The sequence below is a fragment of the Rhipicephalus sanguineus genome, chromosome 1 (assembly GCF_013339695.2).
Source record: "Rhipicephalus sanguineus isolate Rsan-2018 chromosome 1, BIME_Rsan_1.4, whole genome shotgun sequence".
Classification (NCBI taxonomy): domain Eukaryota; kingdom Metazoa; phylum Arthropoda; class Arachnida; order Ixodida; family Ixodidae; genus Rhipicephalus; species Rhipicephalus sanguineus.
Window position 1 is genome coordinate 90,966,619 of NC_051176.1, and position 15,155 is coordinate 90,981,773.

The following is a 15,155-nucleotide window of genomic DNA, read 5'->3' on the forward strand; positions in this document are numbered from 1 at the left end:
AAAAAGTTGAGCCAATTCTTTCTGCATCAATTTGAACAGTGTGGATTGCTTTCATCCTACTGCACCATTCATATTCTGCATCACTATCTTCTTGCCGATATGAAAGTCCAGTTAGTAATATTCCTGGTGCAGTATTAACTTTTTCATTTGACACTGTGAAAGCACTAAGTAATAATAAAGAATCTTATTCAATTCTGTCTTAGTTGAGTATATATATCTGCCGCTCTTGTGTAGAGAAACTGGTATTTCCAGTCTGCATGTTACAACTTCGATGCCACCTTTTTAGTGCTTGTGAATTGTGCATTATAACTCATGGTCTTAACATATGACATGGCATTTCTTGGCATTTCGTTTTGTTGCTAGATGCTTTGAGTGGAAAATTTCATTTTTCGCATGATGCCTGTTTGGTGCTGACAGAAAGAGTTGAGTTTCATATGACAGTCACTTACTGTGCACTATCTCAAACTGCAAAAGATTGGTTGGCAGTAATTGTCAGTGCTCATCCTACAGCACTTTTGACCCTCTTTTTTTTTTGCAGATCTAAACAATCCCAAGAAGTGCAGAGCAAGGTTTGGCTTGGATCAGCAGAGTGATTGGTGTAAACCATGTCGGTAAGAATGTGTTTCCTTGTCCAATGTAAGCCTCGGGTAAACACACACACACACACACACACACACACACACACACACACACACACACACACACACACACACACACACACACACGTGCAGTGATGCTACCGCTGCGCCAATTGCGCCAGACTGCGCCAAAGTGCCCTGGCTGCTACAACCTGCTACATTTCCTCAAAATTTGGCGATTCTGCGCCAAGCCTGCGCCATAGGGGTGTACTCTGACTTTCAGAAATGAAACTAACTACATGAGGTTCCCCCATTGAGAGCGACATCGCGCTGTACGCGGACGTTCTCCATGAGAGTGATGAAAATGGAGACAAAATACAGAACCTCGTTACAACGGATCTGTTTACAACAGACATTCAGATATTACATACCAATTTGAGGCGTTATGTCGACCTCCGTATTAGTTCCATTGGTTGAGCTTCGTTTACAACGGATTCTGGTGCAACGGACATTCGGATATAATTCAGGCCAGCAAGGTGGTCAGGACTCCTTTAGAGCGGACTTTTCTACCACGGTCATTAACTTCCGACTTCAAACATCGCTTAGCATACTTTCGGGACGGGAGCAGCGCACCGCGGATATCGACGTACCGATTTAAGAACGAAGGCCGCCGATCCCCGGTCTGTCAATGATCAGCTATGCCTAGCTGTAGCGGCAAAAAAAAAAAAAAAAAAAAAAAAAAAACGGCGCGCAGCGTGCTTGGTGTTGCGTTTGGGATGCTGACACGCGAAATTGCGAGCTGCTGCCACCGCTTCTCCTCGCAGTCGCTGCGCGGTGAGCTTGGCCGGGGGGTCCGCTGCCGATGCGCAAAATGCCCATCCGCGGTTCTGAGGAGCCAGCGGGCAATGCGATTCGTTGCTTGAGACGAAGGACATTACGGCTTCTTCGCTTTCGCATGTCCGCTAGCGCGATGTTCTTGCCCGCAAAGTTCGGATTTGGCTCGTACGTCGGCACCGTGAACGGAGTTAGGCCTAACCACGACATCTAGTAGAAAGCTCGGTTGCGATGTGCGTGGCCGCGGTGCCCGATGTTTCAAAGTACGTCATGCTCGATTGCGAGTACAAGGAGTTGCCCCGCGGTGGTCTTCGTCATAAGCTTCGAAGTGCTGATAAGAACCACCTCGAACAGCGGGTCCAACGAGTCAACGCTATTAGTCGCACGTCTGCGATGTTCGCGACGAGTGCGGCGCGCTATCGTAATCTGATGATTGAGCTCCCGCTTGCAGCTGCCCAACTAAAGCGTTCCAAATTATCGTCGACCCATGAACACAGAACGAGTGCGAACTCGTCACTAAGTAGCGCAATTTTCGACAGCCACGACCTCGCGACGCACAAGGAGCAGAAGACGATCCCGAAGCGAGCATTAACACGTTTTGGCTGCTTCTGCGGTAATACCGCAGAAGCAGCCAAAACGTGTTTTTCGTACGCTTGTTACTGAATGGAGGAGCCAGCTGAAATGGAGAACTTGAACGCGGAGAAATGCTCTTTACGACGAGCCCAAAATGGTGGCGCCCAGTTGCGCCGTTGCCGAGCTATAATTTTGAAAAACGCTTTTTTTTTATATTTCCGCAATTTTCGCCTAGTCAGCAGACGCAAAACAAATTTTTTATAGCACTTCTACGTGGTTTTCATTGAAGATATTTTGGAATCAGATAGAAATGGGCTACAGAAACTGAAAATGCGATTTTCCAAAAATCGCATTTTTTTTGGTCCCCCGTTAAAAATAAGACCATGTTTGTGACTCGTAATTCTCTCCGGTTATAACAGACACATTCAGTGTTTACATGAAAGTCTGTTGTAACAGTACTTGGATTTTACATACCCCTTTACAACAGACCAAAATCCTCTTCACTATGAAGGTCTGTTGTAATGGGGTTATACTTTATCAATATGGTGTTGTCAAGCGGATGAAGGAACTGCGTTTTGTGTTTTTTTTTGTAATCAAAGCATCAACTGTAGGCAACATGGCGTAGCAGGAGTCAAGCGACATGCAGCCATGAAATGGCACATTGATGCTACCAGTCGTCATTGAGACGCTTCAGGTGGGCTGCAGCGGCTGAAAACGATCCAGCCAACTTTGGAATTCGGCAGTCCATGGAACGTTTTGCAGTGTGACCGCGTGACAAACGCAGAAACTTTGTTTGTGCTTGGCATGACGCTCAAGGGCATCTCATACTCGTGGTCCGACACAGCAACTGCCTTGTTTCCCAAGTTATTTGGAGATTCCGAAACAGCGAAGCAGTTTATTTGTAAGAGGTTCAAGGCATCCTACATAGTTAGTGATGGCCTCGGGCCGTATTTCAAGAAACTTGTGCTTGACGAGCTGAACAAGCCGGATGTGGTTTTATCTGTTAGCATTGATGAGACCCCTCTTCCTGAACAGAGGTGCCAACAACTTGATGTTGTAGTTAGGCATTTCTCCAACAAAAATCCGCGAGTTGTGGAACACCTACAGTCTTTCCGGCTGGGCTCTGCGACTTCGGAAATTTTGGCTAGTGAAGTGCAGAGAGCAATGATGGACCTGCCGCATAAAAATGTCATTTGCTTTTCTACGGAAGGCCCCAATGCAATGAAAAGCTTCAGAAAAAAGATGCAGGAAGCATACCCTGACATCATAGATGTAGGAGAGTGCTGCTTGCACAAAGTGCACAACTCATTTGCCCGTGGCTTGAGTGCTGTTGGCTCGGATGTCGACGCTGCTGTGGTCGATGTTTATTACTTTTTTAAGAATTCTTCGGCTCAGAATGAATTGTTGAAAGCAGAGCACCTGCTCCAAAAGCTAGTTTTGCTGCTCCAAAATGCAATTTTACCTGCTCCAAAAGCTGCTCCAAAGTGGCCTAAGCCAGTAGCATCACTGCACGTGCGCGCACGCACGCATGCACACAGTGCGTGTGTTCGAAAAGTGAGATGGGATAGTGATGATTGTTTCCAAGCTATACGTTGACCCAGAATATAGGTCGACCCTCCAACTTAGAAGTACTGTATTTACTCGTATAATGATCGCACTCACGTAATGATTGCACCCCTGATTTGTGTCGCCAAAATTAGTCCTTTTTTTTTTCTTTTCTCATAATGATCACACCTTGAACTTACCATTCCAGCAGTGGCAGTTATTGGCGTTATGGTGCCACATGTTCATCATTTTTCATGGCGGCCGCTGCTCAAAACGCGCAGTGGCATGTTGCTTTGTGTCATGTTGCCATGGATGTGGCATGTAAGTTACACGTCTTCATTAGAGGCTATTGAGTGCGCACATAAGCACGGCACTGCGCCACATAGTTCCTCTAATGGTGACGTTAGATGCACCGTACCTTGAAATGGTCGGCAAGAACCCACGGATGCACTTATAGGCACGGGAACGAGCGCAGGTGCGTCATCTGTGTTCAGCCACGCAACCTTTACATCGTCACATGCAGTGCGTTACTCGATAACACAGGGTTTCACTTGGAGCTTTCAAATCACACCAAGATGGAGGCACTTGGCAGCGGGAAAGACAAGTGCCTCCATGAATTCTGTTTTTCGCGCTTCGAGCTCGTTTGTCACCGTCCATGCCGACTAAATTACTTTCTTGGGCTCAGTGCGCTCTAAGCTAAATAGGTTTGATACAATGTAGATAAAGGCAAATATGCAGGCATTGGGAATTTCCAAAAGGGCTGTTCCTACTTTTTTTTTTCTCTTCTTTTTTTTCCATTTTCTTGATCCGTCGCGTAAGCACCATGCTTTTCATTGAGCAATTTATGCAAAGCGAAGGAAACATCTGTCTTTAATACAAAGGTCGGCCTTCTTCAGCCTGCTTCTTTCGTGATTATCACAATAGCCATTGTAAAAATTCTGACTTGCAACTTCATTTTCCTCCCGAAAATTTTAGCCAGCGTAAAAATCACACCCTCAAAATCTCGGTCAATTTAAAAAAAAAAAGAAAAGAAAGTGTGATCATTATGTGAGAAAATATGGTACTCGAAATCGAAACAAAAAAGAGTACATGGAACGACCAAAGTATCAAAGGGTGCCCTTACTGTGAAACAAATGCAATTTCTAATGCTACACAGTGAGAATGCCATTTATTTGCATGCCCACTCACACACTGGTTGCACAGGCCAGAAGGCCAAAGAAAGGGCTTGAGGATTATCATCATATAACGTCTTAACCGTGAGAGAGAGCCTTTGAAATGTGCCCTTGTAAGTTCAAAGGCATGTCCTATCTTGACGCCTTCCATTTCGATGCACTCGGAGGTCACCGGTTGCAGTCATGAACATAGCTTTTGGATAAACTCGGCAACTTTTGTCTCCAGCTCTGGATACACTGCGGTCTGGCCCACACGTGAAATGAAGTTTTCTTCTGATTGCTGCATGTCATGATGCGATCCTTGTGCGTCCGCCAGTAGCAGATGCTTTGAGCTCGCAGTGCGCTGCCAGGTTCCCACGTGCCTCTGCGAACTCGATCACTGTTTCCTTGGACGCTATGGTGAACTTGTCATTGGCTTTAACTCATATTCACAAAAACATAGAAGCCTCTCTACGGTTGGCATAAGTTAGTGGTCCGCTGCCAACAGCCACTTGTACAACAGATCCTTAAAAGGCTTGTTGACGCCTATGTTAAGAAGCTGTAGCTGCCTTGTCAAACCACGAGCATGTTGGTACACCGCTCCCGGAGCTCCACTTTAACCTTGGTGGTGAGGTAGCCCTGGAAAGTCAAACACTGAGGAGGTTGAAGATGTCATTCCTGAGAGATTCCCCCAGTTTCAGGAGCCACACCAGGTGGTACTCGCACCGCTGGTGTGGTACTACTACACATATACTACTGCATGGAGGATAGCAGCCCACTTCAACGCTGCTGTGAATGACTGCTAAAAGTTTTTTGGGCCCGGAGCTCTCGTAACCAACATGGCAATCTGGCACAGCACTAGCATGCAGCCATAAAAAACATGTCGCAGTGAAAAGCTATTCCACCAAAAGGAAAGCCCTTCCATCAACTACCGACACACCCTGAGCAAATTGATGCTGTTTGCTGTCAGAGGTGCGGCTGCAGATTGGAACAGTGGCTCTTATATCAAAGGCCAACACTTCAAAAATAGCTGTGCACGCTGGGTGCATGCCATATATGAACTCCATGATGTGTGCATTAATGGGCATCTCCAATATGACAAATGTTGCAACTGCAGTTCGCAGTCCACATGTACTACTACATGCACTAGTATATCATACATGCACCACATGTCCGCATCAATGGAATTAAATTATTTATTCAACCAGGCAAACACAGGCTTGTGGCACGATGACAGGCAGTACCATGTGCATACTTGCATGTACATTAGTAATGGAAGTAAATTTTGGAAATTTATGATAAATGGGCACTGGACACAAAAAGCTCACCTTCCGCATGAGTATTCAGCTGTAGAAGTCCTGGAGCAATGTCTTTGGACATCCACTCGACCCAGTGCTTTGCATATAGGTTTCTTATCCATTTCAGTGTCCCATCTCGCAAAGTCTCGAATGTCACTTGTATTGACAAGGGCGTTGTCCACGTATCTTGGGCACACTCATGGAAGTATTGATTGAAAAAGTCTGTTTATCTCATTGTTGTCATGACAGTAGCCATGACTACAGTCCTGCACTGTACTTGACTGTGACTATGGCCCAACTGTGGCCATCATGCAGTGTGTAACACGGATATGTCTATGGTGATACATCTGACACGAAAATAACTTCGTTATATTCAAAAATTCGTTATAAACATGCATTCACAACACTGTATCTAACGACATGACTATTTTTCATTTACTTCGTTGTAACCGATAATTCGTTATATCCGGTGTTCGTTATATTGAGGTTTTAGTGTAGCGATAATGATATTTAAAATGTTCCAGCATAGGTCATTCTGTTAGTATATTCACACAGTAATTTAATGGAGAAGTTAAGATTACGTTACCTATCTGTGAATACTGCAAAATAACTTTTAGCAATAACATCTTAAGAATCAAATGCCAAGTAATTCAACAAGTTTTGTCATTGGCAAGTTGAGGCAGTTAAAAAAAGAGGTACTGACACCATTTTTCGAAGGAGAGTTTACCCTGCCGTACAAGTCTCCTGCTGTTCAGAGACTGCTCTGAGCAAGTGTGAAGCTCAGCAAATGCTGATAAAGTATTTTATTTTGATATTAAAATCAATTTTCCCATGGTGCACCTGCCAACATCAACACTAGCTTGACGTAAGGCGACAGTACTATTTCTGGTGAATTCAGGCAGCAGTCTGGCTAGTTGTGGTGACGTCAGGTACCAAAACTTCCAAGATGGCCGCTTGTGTGTCACCAGAACATTTAAGGTGGAAAGTTGGGCTAGTTGGTATCTTGATTAATATGACATGTTTACTAGCGAAAAAGACGTTGACGAGAAGAAGGAATACAGGACTAGCGTTGTCCTGTATTCCTTCTCGTCCACATCTTTTTCGCTAGTAAACATGTCATATCACCAGAACATTCAAAATGGCCACTTGTGCATCACCAATGGAGCCACGGTGCAGAGCGGTCGCGGAAACGTCTCGATATCTTGCGCGAGCACTTGACGAGAAGCTCATACCGTGTTGTGACGTAAGGGTACAGTAGGAACCGGAACTAGCTTTTAAAAACAGCTGTAATTACTTTTTCAGGATGCACTCACTTTTGTAGCAGTGCATATTCTAGGCTCTTGAGGGCTTGGGCCTTTCATTTGATGCAAGAAAACGACAAATGAAAAATTTCGTGTCAATACCCCTTTAATATCGGCACAACCATCTACATATAGCCTTGCTGGTAGCTAGGGGAAAAACTTTTGGTTAAAAAGTGTCTCATCTGACTAGAATATGTATTGCATGATGACTCAGTGTCGTCGCTACCAACTGGAACACTCTTGTGAAATGCACGTCCAAGTGCTTGGTAAAGCCAAATGGTCAGATTGGAATAGCAACCCACCAACTACTGACACATTGCCCAATTAGTGCTTTCCGTTGCTGACCACTCGGAGAAACAGTTAGAGTATGACCAACTGGTTGGCATTGGACATTGCAGGCCTTCCAGTTCAAACCATTTGTACAGCAGGTCACACCATTCGAGGCCAGTTTTAACTATTTGGAATTTCCACTGGGTCAGTCAGTCAGTCAAGAACTTTATTCATCGGTCCTGAGGAGTTTAAGCCGCCGAGGGAATTTCCACTGGGTGTCAATGGATTTTTCAACTGGAAAACCCTTCTTTAATTGGAATTGAAATCTTTGTTTTTTTTTCTGTAAATGGAGTAATTTTTTAGGCTCAGACCCGTCAAGAAGCATAAGTGGCAGTGCCAACCTTAAATAATCTTTTTTTTTTTTCCGCAATGATCTAGGAGAAAATCTTTTTAATGCCTGTTTTTTGTGGACTATGCCATATTCTTAAAAATTCGTGCACTCAAGCAAGATGAAAACACATTTTTGACTCGTGATACCTACAGTTGGCAACTGGTGAATCTGATATCCATGATTATAGAGGATTTTTTTTTCACGGTTAACGTTTCTGGAAGCAATGTCAAGAGCTTGTATGACATACAGTTCTGAGCTCTACGCATTTTCCTCAGCAAACAAAACTCCTGTTAGCAGAACACATTTTCTCTACCTCTTCAGGTTCTGTTTAACGGAACACTAAAGTGAAACAATGAATCAGCTTAGACTGATAAATGGTACTCTGAAAACTTTACTGTAGTTCATTTCACCATCAAAGGTTCATTAATAGAAGAGAAAATCGAGGTCAAAGTCTAATTTTTAAACTTTGTTCCAGAATCTTCACATGTGATGTCGCAGATTTTAAGATGTTTTATTCGTACTTCGGCCACACTGGTTCAACAAACCTTTCTGAAACATGGTATGCTAAGTCTCTGGTTCCCTTGGAGGGCAATGTACTTCAAATTTACCGAATGGGAACTACGTAGGAACTAGTAGACGCCGTCAAAATCTACGACGTCACGGCGATTGATGCGGGAACTTCAAGGTGGCGTTGCCACCTGCATTTTTTTTTGCACGTTTTCTTGCTTACCAAGCGTCTTCCCGCGGCAAGCGTGCCGACTTTGGTATTGTGAAAAAGTAATTTACTAACACGAGAAAAATTGTTTTATCTTTAGTGTCCTTTTAATGAGATAATACTGTATATAAAAAGAATTAGATGTAAGCATGTAGTCTGTTTCATGCAGATACTGCAAAAGCAACTTCTATAATATGTTGGCCATAAGTCATTATAGTATGGCATTTCTTGCCCTTTTTCTTTCTTCCTTCGCAGTCAAACTAGAGTTGCTCATTTGCTTGCTTTTGCTGAGGTGTGTGCATGCAAAGTTGTGCAGTCATTCTTAAAATCAAACCTTTGCCTTTGTGTCTTCCCAGCCGAAAGAAGAAATGCATCAGGTACCAAGAGGGGCCTGATGGCAATGCAAATGAGAGTGAGGACAACATAGGCTCGGTGGAAGCCCCAACGCCTGAGTCGCACACAAGCCACGGGGGTGGAGATACAACCACCACAACAAGCACCGGCAGCCCCTGCACCAGCCTAGGCACCCCTGAGCCAAGTCCTGGGCCACCCGCACGACGTGCAGACTGCTACAGCCTCAACAAGCACCACCCTCTCAGTGTGCACCATCTGACAGGACAGCCACTCGTTAAGAGGGAGCCCGACGATCCCGTTGACATTCTGACACCTCCATCCACGGATTCCTCCACTACCCCATCTTCCTTGCCCCTATTGACGGTCACGTAGCAAGAGCTGCCAGTGGGGCGTTGTCTTGTGCCCCGAGGACAGTGCACCGACTGGGTGGCTCCCTACTTGCACATGTGCACAGGACTCCTTCTCCACTCCTCGCAGACTCCTTGAGTGCACTTGCAGCCAGCACACGTGACTGGTGTAGTGCAAGTCTTGGAGATGGGCGCCTTCAACTGAACAGTACTAGGCCTCTGATGGCTGAGAGATGCTCGGTGGCCGCAGGTTGTGTTGCATGTACATGCAAAAGCCCTCAAGATTAGTTCGAAGTCACCATAGCAGTAGGGATTAAATCTTCTCCTGTGAGGTGCATTGGTACATATACACTTGCCATTGGCCTTGTGATGTCTGCCCTCACCGACTTGATCCCGATTCCCAAACCACACTTCTTCGCTGTGCGCATTATGTCATCATCACCAGGAAGCTGTTGCAGTGTGCCCACATTGGTGCAAAAGTAGTGCCGTGAGGGCAACCTATGAAGGGTCCCTTTCCTTGACTGTGGAATCGTATAATTTCTCTATACAAGATTAAGGTGGCACGTTAAAGGCACTCTAATGTGCCGTCTGTAGGGGTTGGTTGAGGATTCGCAGAGAGCGGTCTTTGAAAGAGGTAGTAAGTGGCTGTGTTTATCATGACAGAATGGTGCCACAAAGGCAGTGAACAGCATCCTTTTGCTGCCTTGACGTTTGACCGAAACTATCATTTTTATGACAAGTGTCTGAGCCAAAGCTTCTGACGCCTAAGGAGAAGAGTATTTGCGTATGCCTGAAATGGTAGCTCCTACTACACTCTTAAAAGGGACTGTGCCTATCTCAGTGGCTCCTTGCTGTTTTGGCTATTGAACATTTGATAAGTTTCCAGACTACGGTCAATGCTGGACAGCAGGGTTTAAAGTCTTGTTTTATGACAAGGTGTGTGTACCCAACTGTAAAATTTTCAGGAAATGGGAGTTTCACTTGTGATTCACCTGTGATACACAGGCTGCACATTGAAGAGCACAGTGTGGTGCTTGCAAAGCAAGGGGGTAGCATACCAGGCATGTGCCCCATCCCAAAAATTTCTCTAATACCATATTATGCCTACCCAATCCTCACTTCCCGGTCAAGTGCATCCCGCCCAACCACGCATGCATGCACTCATGCCACAAAGAAAAATTCCTGGTTGTGCCACTGGTTGTTACACATAAATGTATAGCCGGTGCCTTTAAATTTCAGGAGGCGTGCATTATTCACAAGTTTACTTTCTTTTTTCATGGCTCTCTTGTTTCATATATTAGTGGTGATAACACATATTAGGCTTCCGTGGAATCTGACTTTTTAACTTTATTTAGCCACGTAATAAGGCCAACCAAAAGCTGTGCATTTTCACATATTTCTTTTAGTATGCTCATATTCATTACTTTGTCAAATTTCTTGGTTCCACTGAGATTAAATATGTGGAAGCTGACTGTGTGTGACAAACCGTAGTCTACAATCAAGTTAACGATAAACCTTTGTGGTACCACAGGAACCCTTTCCAATTAGTGTTCAAGAGCATGTCCTACAAGGACTGCTGACTTATTTTTTTTTTTTTTCAATCTGAATTCTATGAATGACAAAATCTTGTATTACATATTTACTCCTATTTGTAAACTGTCTTTAATTTTTGCTAATACTGATGTCAGGCAAGTAGTTTTAGTCGGGAAAAAAATCAGCTCTGTATGAAGCATTAACTCGGTCATTTTGGAGTTTTCCTCTGAAATGTTTAATGTTGAAGTTGCTGTGAAACCTAAAGAGCTGTGTCCTGGTACACAAAACAACCATGACTGATCCACACATATGTGGGCTCTCTGTGACATCATGTAAAGTGTGTTTGTAGGATTTGTACTGTTGCCTAAAAAATAGGAAAAGAAAAAGGTTGAATGGATGTACCCATATGTACAACAGTGGGCAGCTAGTAGCTGACATTTTAATCTGGCCTCCCTCTATGGGACATGCGGGGAGTGCTTTTACGGGTGTTGTATACATTATTGGAAGTGAACTAAGGCTGTTAGCAAGCTCCATGTCACACATTGTCAGATGCTAAAGAATAAGGGGAAGAAGGCGGGACGGTGAAGGAACAAGGCTTCAAGCGTACTAATGAAAGTGTATTTCAATCCAACCTCGCCCAGAGAGAAGTGCTAGCTGCAAGATGCTGTCCTACCGTGTAGTGGTAGCTGCTCGCTGTGTTTGCTGTGCCACCTGCAGCCCTCTCCTGTGGCCTGCTGTAGAGAGAGATGTTCCAGTGTGACTCCCTCTCCCCTTCCTTGTAAATAGCTCTTACACGAGACGGGACAGGATGCAGGGAGCTGGATATACTCCCACCTGTACAGTGATCAACATTGCGCCTTCTGCCTGTCTTGTTTACTCATACGCCGTGCTGGAGAGAGAAGCGTAATATGTGCCAACCTTGGGGGGGAGGGGGTTTTTGTTTCGTACCACTACACAAATGCAGTATTCTTTCCCTTCCCCGCACCTTGAAATGAAGAGAGTGTTAGCGGGGCCATGTACATATTATATCCTCGTCACTGTGAAGGCTCTTCGATATAATTGTGCAGTTTTCTTTCAATTCTCCAGTCTCGTCTCAGCGCGTCAAGAGTCAGCATAGTGTTAAAAACTGTCTGGAACAGAATCATTTTTTTCCCTTGCCAACCTCATTGTAAACAGTCACCTTCACCTGTTTTTGATCTCAGCTGTGAGGCGAGAGATGTTTGCAAGTTCATGCTCAGAGAAAGGTAAACTTGGAGAAGGCTGCATTCTTGTACCAAAAATATATATATTTTTCTTCACTTGTGACAGTTTTTGCGTCATTGGTTTTGTATCTTCAAGGATCAGTGTGGGCAGTAAGCTGTGTCACAGTGCTTTCTATTCTCTGTTGATTTGTTGTTTTTTTTTCTTTTACACTCATTCATTTTAGTGGTATGTTTACAAGCTTTTAATTTATGTGTTACCGAGTGTTGTCAAGTGGCATTTTATTGAGCATGCCTATGAAATGTAGGTGTTGTGTGAAAGGGCTTTGCACCCTTTGATACCATACTGTGTTTAAAAAGAGACAAACTGAGCAAATGATCATGTGCGCCTTTGCAGCTCGAACATGTCACACAGAAGTCATGGAATTATGTTTCATCCCTGTCTGTTATTTGAGTGACAAATTCCCGATTGGTACACTGTGTTGGGAGCATGTATGCAAAAGAATGGTAGGTGTATTTTAGTAGCAAAGACTGAATCATCTGTTTCATGTGTGTGTGGTTCTGCAACAGTTGCAGAGTCAATACTTTCTGAACAATAGTAGACAGGGAGGGTTGGTGTGACAAGAGCAGACTTCAGGAAGCGTGTGACAGACAGTTTCTTATTTGTGAGGCAGCAAACATTTTATATGTCTTATATAAGGTCTTTGTTTTTCAAACGCCTGTAACGTTAATGGTGCAGTTCACCCAACAGTCTGGTGACACTGACACAACGACAGCATGTCGAGGATATGTGCAGGATGTGTGGAAATTTTGATTATGATGTTGCTTGGAATTACTAGGTACAAACGGGCATCTGGCTTCAGCTTGGCACCAACATTTCTAGATCTTCAGAATGTTTAGGTCATGGAGCATAGAAAGTTTAAACAAAAAGCTACCGCTTGTACAAACAAAGTTTGTAGTTTTGTTCAGCTATCGCTGAAGGGCACAATGTCATTTTCTCCCATACAGGTACAAAATGAGCAAAAAAGAAATTGTTAGTAAGTAATTTGACAATACTAGTTGCTCACTTTGAAGCATAGCGACAGATTGCTTGCTAGATTTCATTCTTTTATGCTACATTGCCAGTGATGCTCGGTGAATGGGCCACAAATCTGAAGACATTGTTTTCTCAGTGGAAAACAAAGGTGCATATCAGTCTTGCATTTTTGCTAATTTGCATTGTGCAGTTCAACCACAAGTGTTCTGTGCACCTTTATAGCAACATTTACCTATACCTTGATTTTGTTTACATTAAATGGAATAAAATCCTCTGAATCAATAGGAACCACACTTCTTTTTTAGCTTTTTTTATAAATATTTTGTAGTGGTAAAGTAATAGTGTATGGGGGAAAGTGCTTTTTGGTTTTATGCGTTTACACATGACTGAGTCATTTTTAGCATTGATGTGCATGCAAGCTCACTGTTTCTTAGTGTTGCAAAACATATGTAAGGATTTATTCATAGGCCTGAGATGTCATTTGTGGTTGTTACATCACCCATCAACTGTCTGGTCTAAAAATCAAAACTTTTCTTTAGAGACACTGCTGTCAGAAGTGATGTGCTCTTTGTTGTTCCTAGCAGGGCAGACACAGGAGTGCATGCTTGCATTTTAGCTATGTGCAATGAATCCTGCCCGAGGTTACGTGCATTAGGTGCTTTTTGTTTCCTTTCAAAAGAAAGAAATAGAATGAGAAAGAACTGTAACCACTATGTCTGCTGTTTCTCATTTGTTTCTAGAGGTTGTGTGCAATTTTTGAGAAAACTGGAATGTGTACTTGCACATGTTGTCATGATCACAAGTCTGTCTGTTGCATATCCCATTTTCAAAGATTGATGTGTTCACTTGATGCTATATGTTTGTATCAACTGTTTTTTTTTTTAAGTGTACCATGAGTGGGCAGCTTTGGAGAATGAGAGAACTGAGCAGATAGGTTTGCAGATGTAATGAAAAAGAATGTTGCATTTTTCATTTGAGTTCATGGCTGGAGGAGTGCTGTAATGATTAAAAACAAATGAAACTACATTTTGTGCTTGTCTGCCTTGCATTCACATTGAAGAATTGCCAGAGTAACCACTTACATCCATAGACTGATATACTTGGACAACTTCCTTTGTTTTCAGCAGTAATAAGTGGCCAAGGATTGTAAAGCAGGATAGGTCCACTATCATTTCATAGAATGCCCCTGGCTGCCTCGTGTACTCGGCAAGAAGTAATTAAACTTGTCCAATTGAAAATTTGTTTTGACAGTTCTGGACTCTACATGCCGGTTAGACCCTCTGTCGTGTGCATCCAGCATTTATTTTCCATTCTGGGAAGCTTTTCTGCAACTAGCATTCTTGGATAGCTTTAATTCAGTTCTGTCACCACATTTTAATACATGTTCATGCTGTGAAATATCTCTCCAGAGTTGCTTCTCAAGCCTGGAAAATAAAGAAAAACTAAGACATATAATTAATTTACCCAAAATCCTATGAATACTTCCCACATGTTCAGTTCCAGCAAGCACTGCTACCCGACAGCCAAATTCCTCATGGAACTTTTTTACTTTCACCCACATGTGACAGCATTATTGTCTGGCACTGTATGCCCCCTCCCCGCATGTGAAGCTCTCGCCCAATGAAATTGTAGTTTGGCGATGCATTCTAGGGAACACTTGTCATAGTCTTTGTTATGCAATACATCCAGTGCTCTACCCATACAAATGCCGGAACAGCAATGAATATGCTCCTTACAACATAGTCTAGGCACAGCACTGTACTCCCTCCCTAAAACCCCTTCCTCGTCCTCGTACTAGTGAGGACCAGCACTGTCAAAATGAGCGTGCAAGGCCAGCTATGGCAGGTGGAGCAGGTGTGACTGGTGATGACTGCAGCTGGATTTCTGCTTTGAGGAGTACGTGCTGGTTGGTTAAAAAGCAATACTATAGCAATGCTCTCTCAATTCCTTGCACATTAAGGCTGTAATAAAGTTTATTACTAGTACTGTTACCAGTACTATATGTCGGTAAGTACTAGTACATTAGCAGA

The 15,155-nt window shown here is 43.6% G+C and overlaps 1 protein-coding gene across 4 annotated transcripts in view; it reads left to right on the forward strand.

The window, feature by feature from the left end:
• LOC119393871 (protein pangolin, isoforms A/H/I/S) overlaps positions 1–14,149 on the forward strand; it is a 229,497-nt gene extending 215,348 nt beyond the window's left edge. For 3 of the 4 annotated variants that reach the window (XM_037661056.2, XM_037661065.2, XM_037661072.2), the window contains 2 exons: positions 539–611; positions 9,013–14,149. In XM_037661056.2, coding sequence (XP_037516984.1) covers positions 539–611; positions 9,013–9,382 — 443 coding nt within the window. In that variant the 3' untranslated portion in view covers positions 9,383–14,149. The remainder of the gene's footprint in view (positions 1–538; positions 612–9,012) is intronic. The other variant, XM_037661080.2, reaches the window with a different exon arrangement.
• The last annotated feature ends 1,006 nt before the right edge of the window (positions 14,150–15,155 follow it).